Source organism: Lemur catta, chromosome 5 (assembly GCF_020740605.2).
Source record: "Lemur catta isolate mLemCat1 chromosome 5, mLemCat1.pri, whole genome shotgun sequence".
NCBI lineage: Eukaryota > Metazoa > Chordata > Mammalia > Primates > Lemuridae > Lemur > Lemur catta.
This window is the reverse complement of record NC_059132.1, coordinates 74,002,364-74,020,637: the sequence shown is the minus strand read 5'-3', so window position 1 is coordinate 74,020,637 and position 18,274 is coordinate 74,002,364. Positions and strand designations below refer to the sequence as shown.

General features: G+C 34.9%; 1 protein-coding gene across 1 annotated transcript in view; it reads left to right on the top strand.

Annotated features, from left to right (window-relative positions):
• Positions 1-18,274, top strand: part of LRBA (LPS responsive beige-like anchor protein) — a 613,453-nt gene that overhangs the window by 159,683 nt on the left and 435,496 nt on the right. The window contains exons 32-33 of the mRNA XM_045552108.1: positions 9,150-9,228; positions 11,067-11,200. Coding sequence (XP_045408064.1) covers positions 9,150-9,228; positions 11,067-11,200 — 213 coding nt within the window. The remainder of the gene's footprint in view (positions 1-9,149; positions 9,229-11,066; positions 11,201-18,274) is intronic.

Sequence of the window (18,274 nt, the reverse complement as noted above, 5' to 3'; positions counted from 1 at the left end):
AAAACTGTCAGTTTGAAGGAGCCAGTTTATCAGTGCTAGGATAAGGAAAAGATAAGTCAGTATCATTCTACATGTTGGAAGTAGCTTCTGCATTTATCTGTTGAAAATATTTGATGTTAAATTAATTTGAAACATTTTTCATGAATTTCTGTTTTTATCTGAGTTGAAAAAAATTGCACAATATATTTGGAAATTACATTTTTTTGTCTGGCAGGAATGAAGGACAACCTTGTGTGAAACTAGCAATATTTTTAGTTTATTCTTTCATGTGATTTATTTTCTTATAATTATTGCTCGTTAATTTATTTATCCTTATTGGGAAGGTATCTTCTTATGATTTAAAAAGACTACTTTTGACTTTGGTGGTGACTCACACCCTGTAATCCTAGCACTTTGGGAGGCTGAGAGGCCAGGAGTTCCAAGTTGCTTTGAGCTATGATGAGGCCACTGCACTCCAGCATGACAGAGTAAGACCCTATCTCAAGAAAAACACCAAAAAAAAAAACCAAAAAGACTACTTTGTAAAAAATCTCTTTCTGCTATATTCTCTTCTAGGTTTAAAAATTATAATCTTCTAGGGTAGTATGAGGCAATAATTTTTGTTATTGTCTTATTTATAGCCAAAAGTGTTCCTTCTTTATTTCAAAGTTTTAATGCATTTCATCTTGTTAAAATTAGTGTCAGCACAGTAAAAGCTAATTTTGTTTTACAACTGCTGCCTAAAGCCTTATACAAACATTTTTGGGGGTATTCATTACTTTCATCTTTACTTTTAAGTAGATGGGGCTTTATATGGTCCTTTGTATCAACTTCAGAAAAACTCAAGAAAAACTATTAATAGTCCTTCTAGAGAAAATGTCTGATATATTCCAGTATATGTAGTCTTTAAAAACTACCACCAATTAAAAAAATAAAGCTGAGAATTATTTAATTAGTCACTGGAAATAGAAGTCAGTGACCAGCTGTGGTTCAATGATCACATTGCTGTCAAGAATTCTGAAAATTGCATGTGTCATTTACTAAGTATAATAAAGCTTTTGGGTCACCAAAATACTTTACTGAGTATTGTTCGTGAATGTAGATATTGGACCTGACTCTCAGAAATGCCAGATACTTAAGGAAGAAAATTTTTTTCAATTGCACCTTGTTTTGCCCTCTAATTTGAAATTTTATTGTGAAAAATACAAAAATGGAAATATTTTTATGGTGAAATGGGAGTTGATGTGTGTATTTCAGTAAATCACCAGCATGAAGAAATGTGTGCTTTAGCTTCATTTTTAAATTACTCCTATGCATCCTGACCACCAGTTACTTGGCTAGAGTTTTCAGGTACAGTTAGCTCTCAACTGAGCCAGGATGGTGAGGTTGGGCTAAAGGTCAGAAAACATAATTCCCAGTAAAAAGGAAAGTCAACTTTGATTATCAAGGGAAAGGAAGAATGTTGTGGAAAATAAAGCATAAAGAATAGTTAAGTTGATTTTGTACTAGGAATATGCTTACTCTAAGAGATGGGCTCAGTAATTATCCTGAGGTTAACTGTGGAGAAGATGGCTGCATTGGCCATTCTCCCAAAGGAACTAAGCCTGTGGAGGATCAAATAGTCCAGATTTCTGAATCCTTATATTTGGCTGAGACCTGATAATCAGAACTGGTGATTGTTGATCAAGTACTACCTAAGGACCAAACGTGTTTCAGGGAACGTCAAGTTGTCCCACATCTTTGCCTTTTCTTAATCAGTTAAATCCACAAAACCCCTGATTAGATCCTGGCTCTGCTTAGCTATACCCAGAACTAACTTTATTTGCCTTGCCTCAAAAAGCAAGCTGAATCAAAATGCAAGATACAATGGAAATGAGCTTGAGCAAGTTCTGGGAGTGGTGTGAGGTGGTGATAGGCTTTGAAGAAAAGTATTTTCTTCTAGAGGACAGTGGCTAGATTTACCAAACATTTTTGGCTATTTTTTGTTTTATACCAATTTGATAAATGAAAGTGGTAGAACTCCACTTTTTATAACAGTTAAATCTGGGATTAATGCTTTGCTTTCCTTAGTTTTTTAAGTGAATTTTTAAAAATGTGCTTTATAAGCTTCATCTCATTTATCTGTACTTCAAGTCACATGAATAACTGTTGAAGAATTTGGGTGTGTTTTTAGCCTGAAATGAAGTACAGGCTAAAATGAAACATGATAACTTTCTTTAAATATTTTAAAGAAAGGAAGCTATCATTCATTGTGCATTTAATATGGCCCAGGCCCTTTCTAAGTACTTTAATTTAATCCTTAAATTAATAGTGAAGTCATCATTATTAATTTTATAGATGAGAAAAATAAGACACAGAGAGCTTAAGTAACTTACTCAAGGTCACATAGTTGGTAAATGGCAGAGCCTGTATTCAAACTAGACCTAACCCTTGATGCTTCTCAAAACATTTCAGTCTTGTAACAAACCCTTAAGTATATAGTTATTATTAAACAGACTTGCCTATTAATGAAAGTTAGGATTCAATTTGAAATTGATTTGGTTGTTATTGGTTGGTGAAGTGTTTTCTGTCCGTGTACAGCATCTTTTTTTTAAAGTTTTCTTTTTTAAATTTTAGAGACAAGAGTCTCACTCTGTTACCCAAGCTAGAGTGCAGTCGCATGATCACTGCTCTTGCAGTCTTGAACTCCTAGGCTCAAGTGATCCTCCTACCTCAGCCTCCCACCTCCTGCCTCAGCCTCCCACCTCCTGCCTCAGCCTCCCAAGTAGTTGGTACTAGAGATGTGTACCACTATGTCCTGCTAATTTTTAAAAAATTTTTTTAGACATGAGGTCTTGCTATGTTGCCCAGGCTGGTCTTGAACTCCTGGGCTGAAGCCATCCTCTTGCCTCAACCTCCTAAAGTGCTAGGATTATAGGCATGAGCCACCACGCCTGGCCTAGAACATCTTTTCTAACAAAATTGATAATGGAAGTTATGTGAGAGATTGATGCTTGAGATAGCTTGAGAAGTTAGCAGGATTTCCTTTAGATATAGTAGGGAAAGCCTTTGGTCTTGGATGACCTGGCATTTATTTTTGAAAGCAGGAAAGAAAATGGGTTTCAGGCTGAGAAGAGTAGAAGAACTTTTTATATTTCTGGGGGAATTTAACAGGTAAGTAATACATAAATAGAAGGCTCTACTGAAATTTGTTAGCATGAATTAAATACATAGTGAATCACTCAGAAGAACTCTAGACTTTTTCGTGTAGTGCTTTACAGGAATTTGGGAAAGTAATATTTGGAGGATCTACCATATCTTAAGTAAGAATCCTGTTAAAAGTTTGGTTGTATTCCTATTTTCTGAATCATGCTTGTATAGGTGGTTGAAAGGGAAGACTCTAGAGTTCTGCATGGCAAAAAATCAGTACAAGCTTGAAAAGTGTCTATAATAAATATCACTAATTATAGATAAAGAATGATTATAAATCATAAAAAGATTACAGTGAAAATGCTGCAAAGGTCAAAGTAGTCATTTATATTTTCTGTTTTGTGAATTGACAAGTAAATGGGGAAAATACATTCAATTTCACTTGTAATCAAAGAATTATAAATTGCTTATTCTTTCTTGAAGGCAAATTGGCAATATATACCAACATTTAACGTGTGTGTTTATTGACTTCTAGGAAGTTATCTCAAGAAAATAAAGGAATGCGCATAGGTTTATGTAAGCATATAACAAAACATTATTTCTTATGGTGGTATCAAAGAAAATCCAGAACTGGACAGTAGTGAAAGTGGTAAAAACAGATTTTATTCAGGAATATTGCAGTAGGAGAAAAGAGACTTCAGTATAGAACTGGGCTCGATTTCAAATACAGCATGGGCAAATGGGAAATTATAGCCCAAGAGCAAGGTGGGGATTGGTGGGTGAAGAATTACTAAGAGGAAACCTCAGGGATAAGGGGAGGAATTCTGGCTTAACTGACATAACAGGATTCTTGCTGAAGACAGACCAAGGTGATCAGACATCACCTGGGGGATAGTGGAGAATAAGGAACACAATTAGATATTGAAGGTGATCATTTATGCAGGATGGGGTTTTCCTGCTAAGTTGACTTAACCAGGGTTCTTGCTAAAACTGGATTTTACAGGGAAGTACACAGATGGGCCTAGGAGAATGTTCAGGAGCCTGACTAAAGTTTGGTTGAACAAACAATCTTTGTCACTGGTCAAAAATTGGAAATAACTCAAATGATTGTCTCTAAATTCATGATTAGAAACAGAATTTGCTTCTTTGGTAGGAGTATTACAGAACAGACTGAGAAGAAAAGAATGCAATCAGGTGCCCAATTTTTATTTGTTCCAATACTGATGACAACAGCTTTGATCACTTGATTAAAGTATTAACTGCCAGGTTTCTAAAGTTGCTCTTTTCACTTTTTAAATTCAAAGAAGGTACTTTGAAATCACTTTAATATCTTATTCCTGACAGTGCCAATTTATTCATATCAATATGACCTTATGATTTTATATTTTATTCAATGGATTATAATTACTGTTATTATTTATTTTAGTGCTCAAAATGTTTGCAGTTTGGTCAGTGGGAGCTCCTTCAAGCTGGCTTCTTTGTTCTTGTAACATATTCTATCATTCGTTGGGCATTTCCTTGCTTTCTGGAAAGTACAACTAGATGTTTCAAGTTCATTTTGTACTTTTCTTTTTTCTCTTTGAGACAGGGTCTCCCTCTGTTGCCCGGGCTAGAGTGCAGCGATGTTATTATAGCTCACTGCAACCTCAAACTTCTGGGCTCAAGCAATCCTCCCGCCTCAGCCTCCCAAGAAGCTGGGACTACAGGCACACACCACCATGCCTGTCTAATTTTTCTGTTTTTTGTAGAGACTGAGTCTCGCTCTTGTTCAGGCTGGTCCTGAACTCCTGAGCTCAAGCAGTCTTCGCATCTCAGCCTCCCAAAGTGCTAGGATTATAGTTGTGAGCCATTGTGCCTGGCCTCATTTTGTACTTTTCTTCCACAGATGTAGAATCAGCATTTTTTTTTTCTTTTAGTGGAGAATAGTATTTAGAAACCAAGACATAGGTGTTAAGATGTTGCTGCTTCCAGGTCCTCTTAGTGGACAGAGCTAGGGACTCTGTGTGTGCGTATATAGAAAAGTTTATATATAAAAGTCTATTAAAATATGTACTCTCCTTCACGTACGTTATTTCCATCTCTCTATTGGAACCATGAATTCACAGAGATTCCTTTAATTTCAGGCTGTTACTTTACAGTTCTTTTTAGTTTTCTCTTTTGCTTAAATTCCCTCCTCACACTGTTTGAGCTCTAATAAGGTCTGGGCTAATGCAGCCTCCAACCTGAAGCAGATGTTTTCCTTGATCTGTTCCTAATTGCTTTCAGACCGTATAGTTCAAGACGCTTTGGGAAAGAGGGACTTTATTCTTTTTAAAGCATAACATTCTTGTATTTTGGATGCAATGGGAAAATAACTGATAATAATTATGACTATTATGACTATTACAAGTCATGATTACAGATTCTTAGAGTTCTGGGCTTTTAAATTTGATTATGTTTACTGCCACAATCTGAGTCCAGTTTGTTTGGTAGTGGGGTGATATAGGAGGTTTCTTGTGGCTTATGGCTTTGGAACCAAGCCACAGTAAGACCCTTAATTCTTAGATATTCATCTTTACCACAAGCAAATCATTAGCAACATTATACTCGGGCATTATGTTTCAATTATACAACTATTTTTCCTCTGGTTTATGTAGTCTTGAGGATGTAGACTGGCACGTTAGAGGGCTGCTTTTTTCCTTGCATTCTATTTTCATCATCTTTTTTTTCTGCATTCAAGATGGGTATTTCCTCTTCTTTATCTCTCTTTCTGTCTATACCACTTTATCCCTTATAGATACTTCCAGCATACCCATGCCTTAAGTTTGGAGAATCAACCAAAAGCATCATGGTGCGTAGATTCCAGGATCCTTTGAGCCCCTCCTTCCTCCTTGTTTATCAGCTTTGCATATTGTTTTATTTGCCTTAATTTATTTGCTACTTATTTGGTCTGTCCCTGTATAAAATTGTGATGGATTTTAGTCTGTACTTACCCTAACACTAACTTGGCGCTCTTTTATTAATAGAGTACTGCTTTCAGGAATTTGACTTCTTGTACTGCAGCAGCAAGCATGATGTGTGTGTCTCCTGCACCTGTATACTCCATGTCTACAGGATACCATCCCAGTTAGCTTCCAGTGACTCTTATGGTCCCTGTGTCATAGAAGGGAATGTGATGCTGTATGTATCCATTCTTCCTTCTTCTTCCTAACACTGGCCTTAGAAAATAAATGTTCTATTTCTTCAAGTCTTACTTTTAGCTTAAATTGAATGATGTTCTGTTCTTCTGTATCTTGATTCTTAAACAGGCAGTTATTTCTCTTCCTACTTTCTTAAGATTTTTAGAACTCTTCAGGCATCAGTAAATTATCTTCCAAATTAGCCTTCTAGATTCCCTCTTTTAAGTCTTCTCGTAATGTATGTTGTTTCTGTTCCTACACATTCTTTGTCATAATGTTTATTGTTTTTGTTCCTATGCCTTCTTTGGCTCTGCCAGGGTTAATTTCCTGGTGACTGCTTTTCTCTTATTAGGTAAAATTTGTAAGCACAGTTATTTGTTGAAAACATAAAGAAGATGACTCTTGTATAATAGAAAACAGTTTGAACATTTTATACTATAAGAGGATGAGTTAGTTATTTAACAATATGGAGATGCAAGAGTATTTAAGGGTATCTGGGTACATTGATTGGAAAGAATGACATAGGATCACATGGTGGAAGTTAATTATACACAATAGTTTGAACAAAGTGACATAAAATATTAGGTTATTATATATGAAATGTCCAATTTCCTTAAGTACTAAGTTTGATAGTTGGTACCTCTGATGTTTCAATTTGACATTTCTTGTTTTATTTTTATTGTGAAGGTACATCCTCAGTCTTTCAAACACACATTTTGGCTTGTGATTATCTTTCCAAAAAATTTTTAGAGTAATTTTTGTGAAACCATGGATAAGTCAAAAAATTCTGTTATTTTCGAATATGAATTCTGTCGTGGAACCAGTGCAGTGCAAACAGCTCGAAATGTCAACAAAGTGGGAGCTTGTTTGGAGGTTCTAGCAAGGGAGTGCAGCTACTCATATACTCTTGATGGAAGAATGGTTCTCCTCTATCTGGGAAGGTCGTTCTCTTTGACTGAGCGTGCAGCTTCAGGAGAGACACACACGGAGCAGTGAGGGAGAGAGGGGATACCCGCCCAGCCAGCCAGATCAGCTGAATCAACCCTGGCGATCAATGGGGTGACAGATGTCGCAGCCAGATCACCCTCACATCCTCAACAAAGTATTTGGGAAGGATGTGAATAATTAATGCACAGTATGTTGATGGTTTGAGAAGGTCCATTCTGGTGATTTTAATCTTGAAAATGAGCCACATGGGTGACCTGAGACCACGGTGGATAATGATGAGCTGAAAGCTGTAGTGGAAGCGAATCCATCTCAACCTACCTGTGAAATAGCAGCAAGGTTTGACATTACTATTTCAACAATTTTGGGCCATTTGAAACAAATCGACAAAGTAAAAGAAGCTGGATAGATGGGTTCCACATGAATTAAATGAGTGTCATAAGAGAAATCATCTCGAAGCTTGCCTTTCTTTGATGTCAGGACATAAAGGTGAACTATTTCTACACTGTATTTTTACATGTAATGAAAAAATGGATTATTTTTGACAATTGAAAGCATTTGGCACAATGGTTGGATAAAAATGAAGTGCCAAAACACAGTCCAAAACTGAATATTCATATAAAAAAAAAGCTAATGGTGTCTGTCTGGTCATCCAGCGCTGGTATTATGTACTACAGCTTTATGAAACCTCGTCAATCTATTACAGTGGATGTCTGTTGCAACCTATGGGATGAAATGATGAGGATGCTTGCTATTAAGCAGCCGAGATGGATCACTAGAGACAGGCCAATCCTCTTGCAAGACAGTATGTCACACAAGCAATGCTGCTCAGACTGCAGAAGCTGGACTTGGAAACCGTCTGTCATCCACCGTATTCACCAGACCTTGCACCAACTGACTACCACTTCTTCCAGGCTTTGGACCACTTCTTGCAAGGGAAAATACTCAATTCTCAACAAACTGTGGAAAACGCCTTTCATGATTTCATTGCCACTCCCTCTCCAGGCATATAGTTAAGATGGCAAAACAGTGTTTATGGTTTAGGTGCATACTTTGATTAATTGTACTGCTTCTTGTTTGAGATATAATAAACTACACTTTTGATTTGAAATCGGACATTTCATATTTAATGACCTAATAGTAGGAAATAAAGAGGAAAGTATAAACCATGTGGGAATATTGATCTACAAAAATGTAGGAATTAGAAATAATTAAACGAATCATCTGTGCAATTAACATTGATTGAGGACCTTTTAGTATGTCAGGTTCTTTAGGCTCTAGAGCTGAATGAAAAGATTAAGGCTCTGCTTTCAAAAAGTTCAGTATGATATTTACAAAAACATTTAAAAAACCAATTGAAATAAAGTGTGACAAATGCAACATCAGGTTATGTCCTGTAATTACAGTGAGGACACAAATGAGAGAATATAAATTCTGTTTGAGTCATTTAAGAAAGGTTTCTTAGATGTTTTTTGGCTCACGAGCAGTCAGGCTATAGCAGAAGTCCTTTGATGACTGAAAACTACCAGTTTTTATGGTAATGGAGGTATAACTGTTAAAGGCTAAATTTGGAATCAGCTCTGTCTATTTTGTTTGCTTTGTTTTAAAAAATTGGTTTTACTTGTATATTTCTGTTGGCACTTGGTGCTAAGTAGAAGGAATTGTGAACCTTATTTAATGAATCAGAATTTGCTTTTCTCTTACCTCTTTGGCCCATGGATAAAACGATTGCTTGGCATGATAATTGAGCTTGTAACTGAGATTTTTATATGAAAGGATTCAAGAAAAATCTTGTTAATTGTTAGATTTTAATGTTATCCAAATAGCAGTGGATGTTTAAAAAATACAATGTGTTGACTGGTGTAAAGATATTCTTTTTGTCTAAATCCTTGTATCTAAAGACAGAAAATTCCTTAAGTGTTTATTTTTCTTTTATAGGCAGTAGATCATCTAATGCAAAGTTGCCCTCAGTTCCAACAGTTGGTTCAGTTTCTCAAGACCCAGTTTCAAATATGAGGTATTTAAGCTACTAACTTGGATATTGTAGTTTATGCCTTTTGATGACTCTTTAAGCTATCTAGCTATATTCCCTCCCTCCCTCCTTCCCTCCCTCCCTCCCTCCCCCCCCTTCCTTCCTTCCTTCCTTCCTTCTTTCCTCATATACAACATTTAGAAGCTTGGGAATATTTTATAAGTTCACTTTATTTTGAAAGTTTATGAGATGCAGAAGGTTAATGAGAAGTGACTATTTGGGGTAAAAATAATTGCTATGTGTATAACAAATATTTATATAAGTTTATAGTTTATGTTTCAAATGATTGCAAATTGAAAGTTTAGAATTTGTTCCTCTTCTATAAAAATACTGAAACATTAATAAGTGACAGCCAATTTACCAAAGCCACAATTATACTGAATTATAGATAGGTTTTTACTATCACTTATTTTGTTTAATGGGGAATATGCATTTCAAACTTTAATTTGGAATGCTGTGAATGTATTTTCCACTACTGGGGCCTTAGTTGGCAGAGAGTTCTTGATTTTGCTTACTACAATTGGGGAAAATCCATAGCATTCTACAAATGTTGGCACTGGGCACTTTGAGTGAAGGCTGCTATTTGTGATACCATCCAGGATAACGAGTTCTATTAGGTATGTAGAGGGAAATAGTATTTAGGGTAGTATATGTGAGGAGATGGTTATTGACAGCAGAAAATTAAATAAGTTTGTGTTGATCATTTCAGTAGCAATTGCTTTCTTGGTTGTATGAATTTGAAGTACTCCTGGGTGTACATAGTAGATAAGTAGTGGCTCTTTGTGTATGTTTCATTTGTAAGGTAGAAACTAAAGCTGTAGATGCCTCTGAACTTCCTGAAATGCAGGAGACTTTTTTTAAAACTTCTTAAATATTTGTCTGTATGTTTTTATGAATATAGGTACATATAGTCACAAAGACTTCTCTTAATATGTAAATTGAGATAAGTGTGCCTATAAAGTATATTATTTTCAAATAAAAATCATTCAGGTTAAATTAGAAAAGAATTATTGTCTTCAGTAAAAAAGAACTGTTTCTTGCAGTTTATGAGTACTTTTTGATACTGTACTATATGCTGAAGCTGAGAACTTAAAAATGAAGACATAGTTCTTGAATTCAAAGTGCTGATGGTTTAGTACTAAATAGACAAATTTGATGAAGATTTGATAGAGGTTTTTTGGTTTTTTTTAGTTACCGTTTTTTGGTTCTTTTTGAGGCAAGGTCTTGCTCTGTCACCCAGGCTGGAGTGCAGTGACACGATCATAGTTCACGTTAACCGCAGTCTACCAGGCTCAAGTGATCCTCCGGCCTCAGCCTCCCAATTATCTAGGACTACAGGTGTGAGCCACCACACCTGGCTAATAAAAAAAAAATTTTTTTTTGAAGGGGTGGGGTATCACTGTGTTGCTCAGGCTGGTCTCAAACTCCTGGCCTCACTTGATCCTGCCGCATTGGCTTCTGGAAGTGCTGAGATTGTAGATGTGAGCCACCATGCTGGGCCAATAGAGTTTCTTTAGATGCTTACAATGGGGCTAAAAAGGTAGTGCTTTAAACTGGCCAGTTAAGACTTCCAATAAGAACTGATGCTTGGAGTGGTTGTTAACCAGCTTGTTTGTCAGGGCTGAGGGTGGCAAGATAGATCAGGATATAAATGAATATTCCAAGCAGAAGGACTACTATGCATAGCAGTAATGCCTCTTAAGGTAATTTTTAAAAATTTTTCACATAAATTTATATTTTGATGGACATACATGCTTCATTTTAAAAAGTAGAAAATTGATAAATTCTATTGAAGTTCAGGTAACTTAACATCTTTTCATTAGTATTACAGAGAGGCTTGAACATGCTTTGGAAAAGGCAGCTCCTCTTCTACGAGAGATTTTTGTGGATTTTGCACCTTTTCTTTCTCGGACACTTTTGGGTAGCCATGGGCAAGAACTGCTTATAGAAGGAACAAGTAAGTGATTTTTCTTTATTTCATTTGGAAATATTTTACATTTCAAGGTTAAAAACTTAAATGCACAACAAGAGGTACATGGATTTTCATTGTTTTTTTTTTTAACCTTTGACAAGGCTTCTCATAGAGTCTGTATCTTTTGAAAAATATATCATGTCTCTGTTATATTCTGTTCTCGTCAAGATTTTCATCAGTGATTTGGATGAAGCAGAAAATTATGTGTTGAACCAAAGAACCAAGGGATTTTCTTTTTTGACACATTAAAATTAACTATTTGTTTAGAGAATTGGAGAGACTAGTGTCATGGTGTTTTACTTGAACTTAAAATCCATGTAAACAACAGTATATTGCCATATATCAAGAAAATGAGGAATACATTATTAGTCTTTATTAGCAGAATTCTGTTTTACAAATAAGTAGAGATAACAGCATTGTTCTCTATCCTGCTTACATCATACATAAGTTACTGGTTCTCTTCTAGGTAGTGTACTTTGAGATTGTGTTAAAGTAGATACCATGCAGAAGTAGATTGCTGAGGGGATTGGAAACCATGCTATTAATATTTATGGAATGGATAAGGAATAATGGGACTTTTTATTTTTTGCGTGGGGCATTTGCCTTGTAGCAAGTATCTTCAAATATTAGAGAGGGTAACTTAACCAAGTGAAAGTAGACTTACCCTGAATTTCCTCAGGCAGCAGATACCAGTTCAGTAGAGGATAATGTTTCAAACAATTAATTCTATTTAAGAGTTTAGCAGACTGATTTCAGAATACTAGTCTTCATCCCCCTAAGATTTTTTTAAAGGAGAAGCTAGAAGGCTTTCAATAATGATATAGAATTAATTTTTGTTTTCAAAAGTATTTGGACCAAGGGATTGCTAAATCTGACTTGTCTTTATCCATGGTTGATGGTTTAGGTCAGGATAAGATATTCTCTTTAAGCTGAAAAATCATGGGAGAACACTTTCATCTGTACACTAGTATCTTTATCAACTTACAGCTTTAGTTATCATCATTTTTTGTTGGCTAACAGTAGCTAGAAGACCTCCTAAGGAATTTCTTAAAACTTGTGCAAAAGCCCCTCTTTTGTAGAAGTAAAGATATACTGGAAATACAAGATATAGGTCGTATCTGAGTGTTAACTGTGGAGTATGAACACTTCATTTGACCCTTAAAATATCTGTATGTAAGTATTGAGCTTTAGCTAGGAATTTCATCTGTGCTATAGAAGTATAATGGAGCTGGTGATGAGTGATTTCATTTCCATAGATGCAGAAAGTAGCAATGAATTTATCTGAAAAAGAAAATTCAGATATTGGAAACATTTAGATTCTCATAGAAGCATGAACCCTACTATAAACTGCGCATGCGAGGGATCTAGGTTGCCTGCTGCTTATGAGAATCTAATACCTGATGATCTGAAATGGAGCTGAGGTGGTGGTGCTAGCACTGGGGAATGGCTGCAAATACAGATTATCATTAGCAGAGAGGTTTGATGACACAATAAATATAATGTGCTTGAATCATCCCAAAGAACCATCCCCCACTCCCCCACCCTATCCTTGGAAAAATTGTCTTCTGTGAAACCAGCCCTGGTGCCAAAAAGTTTGGGGACCATTGGACTAAATAGTCCGTGAGGTAATGAAGGACTTTTATTTATGAAGTAATACAATTTGAAAAGAATTGAATTAGGAGCTGGGCACAGTGGCTTAAGCATGTAATCCTAGTTACTCAGAGGCTGAGGGGGGAGGATTACTTGAGGCCAGGAGTTTCAGACCAGGCTGGGCAATGTAGTGAGTCACTGTCTCTACAAAAATTTTTCAAAATTAGCTAGGTATGGTTTTGCACACCCGTAGTCCCAGTTACTCAGAAGGCTGAGGCTGAAGGATTATTTGATCCCAGGAGTTCGAGGCTGCAGTGAGTTATGATCATGCCACTGCACCACAGCCTGGGCAACAGGGTGAGACCCCATTTCTAAAAAAAAGTTTTTTTTAATTAACAAAAAAGAATTGATTTAAAAAAATCTAAGAGTCTATATTATAGGGCTTTTTATTAATTTATGTTTCACATATCAAACATTTTTTCAAGTGATGTGACAATTTATGATTTAATAGCCATAAAAAAAGTGAGCAAAATGTATTTATGATTTATAGACTTTCAGTATAGCAAGACATTGATGCTTATTAGTTGGTCTTTGGATTTTATGGTAGATATAGCAACATAGGATAATACTAGATATGCAGAAGTATTAGAAATTGATAATTCTAGATCCTTGAACAAAATTTAATTTGGAATCAATTTTTTACTGGTAAATTCTGATAAAATGGTAAGAAGAAGATGTAAGTGTTGCTCATTTATAAACTTGAGCCTACTCATTGGATCGTGTTTATAAAAATAGCATACAAACCTGAGTTCTTATGAAATTTATATATGTTTTTCAAGTTGTGAGGGATATTTGGGGTCGTGGTTTTATGCAGCATAAAACAGAAAGGTTTTGAGAGGATATACTACTGTATAAGCAGCATAATACTATACAAAAAGCATTGATATAAAAGGCGGGAGACCTTGGTTTTAATTCTGTTCTTGCTAGTGACTAGGTGTGTCATCAGGCATTGGAATGCTTATTAATTTTTTAAAAGTTCTAATGAGTTTTAAAAAATATTGTAAAATATTTTTATGAAAATTTTAAATATTCACAAAATTAGGAAGTACAGTATCCATGAACTTATTACGAGCTATCCAAACACGTCTTCATTTTTCCATAATCATTTGCTACTTCTACCTCCCTTTGTTTGCTTTTGTATTTTAAACAATCTGAGATACCATGTCATTTAACCCCTGAGTACTTAATAACACACACAAAGAAATTTTCTTATGTAATCACAATGGCATTGTTACATCTAATGATATTAACAGTAGTTTTTTAATATCACCTAATATCCAGCCTATATTTGTCTTTATAAAACATCTTTATATAGTTGAGTTTCTTCCAATTAAGATGCAAACAAAATTCACTTATTACATGTGATTAGGTCTCTTAAGCCTCTGATAAGTCCTTATTAATCTAAAATAGTTTCCTCCATTCTTCCTCTGTTTCCATGCTACTGTTTTATTGAAGAAATCTGGTTGGTTATTCTGTAGAATGTTACATATTTTGGAACTCTGAAGCTATTGCTCTTTTGTGATGTCATTTAATAGTTCCTCTATCCTATATATTTTCTGAGGACTTGAAGTTAGATCTAAAAGTTTAATTAGATGTAATATTTCATATTACATCATACCTGGAGTTGGCATATTGTCTGATTATCACAATTTTAGTGATGTTAACCCTCTTTTTCAGGTAGTTATAACCCTTTGTAAGGATCGATATTTTATTACTTTTATTTTATTTTATTTTGTTTATTTTTATGTGTGTGTGACAGGATCTCCCTCTGTTGCTGGGCTAGAGTGCAGTGATGTCATCATAGCTCACTGCAGCCTCAAACTCCTGGGCTCAAGCAATCCTCCTGCTTCAGCCTCCCAAGAAGCTGGGACTATAGGTGCATGCCACCCTGCCTGTCTAATTTTTCTATTTTTTTGTAGAGACCGAGTCTAGCTCTTGTTAATGCTGGTCCTGAACTCCTGAACTCAAATAGTCTTCCCACCTTGGCCTCCCAAAGTGCTAGTATTATAGGTGTGAGCCACTGTGCCCAGCCTTTATTATTTTTATTTTTTTAAAAAGAGATCTTTCAAAGAACAAAGAGAATATTAGCTTAAAATTTTTAAATTCTATCTTAAAATTACTATATGTGAATTCACTGAATCCTTGTTATAAATTAAAATTCGTTATGAATCTTAATGATCTTTTTTTTCCTATATCCTGAAACACTTTGGTATTTCATCATTATATATCAGTTATTCTTTACCATGCTGCGGAGTAAAACAATAAGAAAACAAGAGTGCTGCAATTGCCCTAGAATGATGGTGCAGTGGGAAAAGAAATCATTACTCTTATATATTACCCTAAGTTTTGTTACTGGTTTGCCCAATGTATTATATTGTATTTTAAGAAGATATAAACTTGGATTTTAAATGGGGCCAAAATGTTGTATTTGGCATAGCGAAAAATATCTTAGATATTACAGTGGTTTGTGACCCTCCAAAGAGCCACACTACACATATACAGTATATGAGCATATCATTCTAGCAGGAAGGACTTCACTGTGCAAAATTTATGTGATAATTTGTGGCAAGAACCTAGATCATCACATTTTTCTAAAATACATGTGACAGTGTTCTTTTGTGATGATTATGTACCACAATTTAGTTGGTACAGTTTCTAAGTGGATAAATGGTAAAGATAGGTGTGAGTACAATGGTGATTGGAAGGAAAAGTTCAAGTATAAATAAAAATTCAGTGGGGTAGAGTTTTTATTCTAAATGATGTTTGTAAATCTTAAACAAAAATATATTTTGGAAGTCTGGAATAAAGAAGATGTCTATCCTCTCTTCAACAAAACTTAGTCATCTAACTTTCCCAAAGTGGATTTGAGGATATAAGTTCAAGAAGAAAAACCAGAATTAGTGATAAGCTAGAACCTATTAAATGTGTGCTTGAAATTTGGAATTAGTATTTACAAGATGGATATATCCTGGTTTCATGATGAGTATTTAGTTACACCCAAAAGACATTGTTCATTCGGCTTATACTTTCAAAACCAGGAAAATATGGAACAAGAACTTGAATTTATTATACCTAAATTATTAAAATTTCTAATAATGTTTATCACCATCCCATTTTTTAAATAAAATTTTAAGATGATTTAAAAATATATATATAAAAGGTTCTTATATTCTAGATGGTAAATGATCATGGCTTTTTATTCATGATATCCTTGAGGATTTAGATAGATCAATGGGTTTAGATGGCACTAGCTTAATATCTGGTAAGTCATGATTCTATGACTGAAATCATATATCTGGGTGAGTTTCCACTGAAGAAATTGCCCTGGTCTTTGGTCATGAAATTACAAATTAGTACAGTTATAAAACTCTTACCTTGGCATCCTGAGTTTGTTCTTTTCAAGAGACTAAAATTCCCTGTCTTTGAAAAACCAACCAAAAAAAAAATAAAATCAAGCAAACCAAACCCAACTATTATTCTGAGAGACTTTGAGAGAGGTCAGATTATGAGTCCATTCAGATTTCTGAGCCTGCAGTACCTTCTCTTATGAGCGAGGCAATAACAGGGGGGTAGGGGAGTGTCTGTATTTCTGTGTATAAAATGAAAATTGATACTCCTTGTAGCAACTTAGAACTTGACCCTAAGGTTTCAGGGCCTTCCTTTGGATAGTTCTTAGAATCTGATTTTAAATCTGAAGACAGATTTAGTGGTTCATTTTTCATTTCTTGCTTTTCATACATGCAATGAGTATCACCCAAAGGCAAAAATTTAGGTCAAAAATAGAAGTGACTTAAGTTATGCGGTTTGATGCCAAGTCCCTTAATGGGGTTATCTCCTGTTGCTTTACACACAAAGTTACGTTTGTGTGCATCCTATGATATGCGTGGTAAAAAGGATGAATGAGCATCTATAAATCTTCCTAATTTTGGATAACCCAAGGTCCTTTTTATCAGTATTATTCACTGAGCAGGCATAAAAGGGCTCAAATCAGGGCCCAATGTCAGGAATTCTGGTTCCTCTGGAATAGAACAATAAGGATTAATGACCTAATTAGAGAAAGATCTGAATTTACTTCTTAGAAGTAATGGGTTTTGAAGTTGGAGTAGAACTGAACTTCTTTTACCTGGGTTATATTTTATGAAAAGTATCGAGGTTTCAGACCAGCAGAGGGCTGCACCAACAATAAGAGATAGAGTATTGCCCTACCCTTTTTTTGGCCTTGGCAGTATTAATCTGAGGAGCTATGTACAACTTAGTGCTATAGAAACCACATTTTATTTAATGACCTGATTGCCTAATTCAACATATAAACATTTGTGTAGCTGATTTTCATGCCAGTGCTAACACTTTTGCCATCATTTCTGTTATGTATTTTTTCAGACATTGAGAAAAATGGTTCTAACTTTTTTTAAAAAGTAAAGGGGGTGACCCCCCCAATTTAACTTGAATGCTATTTGTAAAGCTGCAAAATGCAAACATATGCTGTCATTATAGTTGAGGCCTTGTTATTAAAACAAGGGAAAGAGAAAGAAAGAGCAAGAGAATAGAAGAAAGAAGAGACTGGATATCTGGAAGAGCTTTAATGGGAAGGAAAAAAGAGGGTAATATTGTAGGGTGTTTAAAGACCACCAGCTATTATTTTAGATATTACATTCTGTAACCTAAGCTTGTGTTTGCCTAGAAAAATATGCAATAAAAATGTAATTTTGTGATTATTAGTAATGTAATTTAATTTAGTCCTTTTAATTATTGGTATTGCTTTTTTAAGATACTATTTATAAAATAGTCTTTGAAGGAACTATTTTAGATTTTATTGGTAATTAAAACTAAAGAATTCTTTAGATAGGTAATAACTATATAAAAGTTCCTTCCTAAGGTTATTTTTGGTGAACCAAAATGAAACATAGAAGAGAAAATGTAAACAAATTAATTTATAAGAAATCAAGAGTATATAACAGACAACGACTTGCATTTCTGTTAAGGTTTAGTGTGAGGTCAGAGGTCAAGGTACTAATAAGAGTGTTTGGGATGTCTGCTGCCATGAAACAAAATGGAAACTTGATTGATAGCTAGAGGGTTGAACGGAGAGAGTGTGGTGGAGAAAGCAAAGGTCAGGGAGCCATTTCCCTTCTCTGCATGTATAATGATCAACTCTCTCCAAAACAAAATGTAGATGATATTGATCAATATGGCATATGTTGTGCACATTTCTATGACTATTATGAAATGTCATTATATATGAAGTTGTAATACATGTTTTAATATTTTGAAAGCTGAAGTGGAATTGTTTACGAAAAATGGTAGTGATTTTGATGCCAGGTTTAAAGTAACCATAGAATACCTCGTTTAATTGTCTGATCAAATATATGCCAGTTTGGTTCCTAGCAAGATGTTAATGTTTTATTTTAA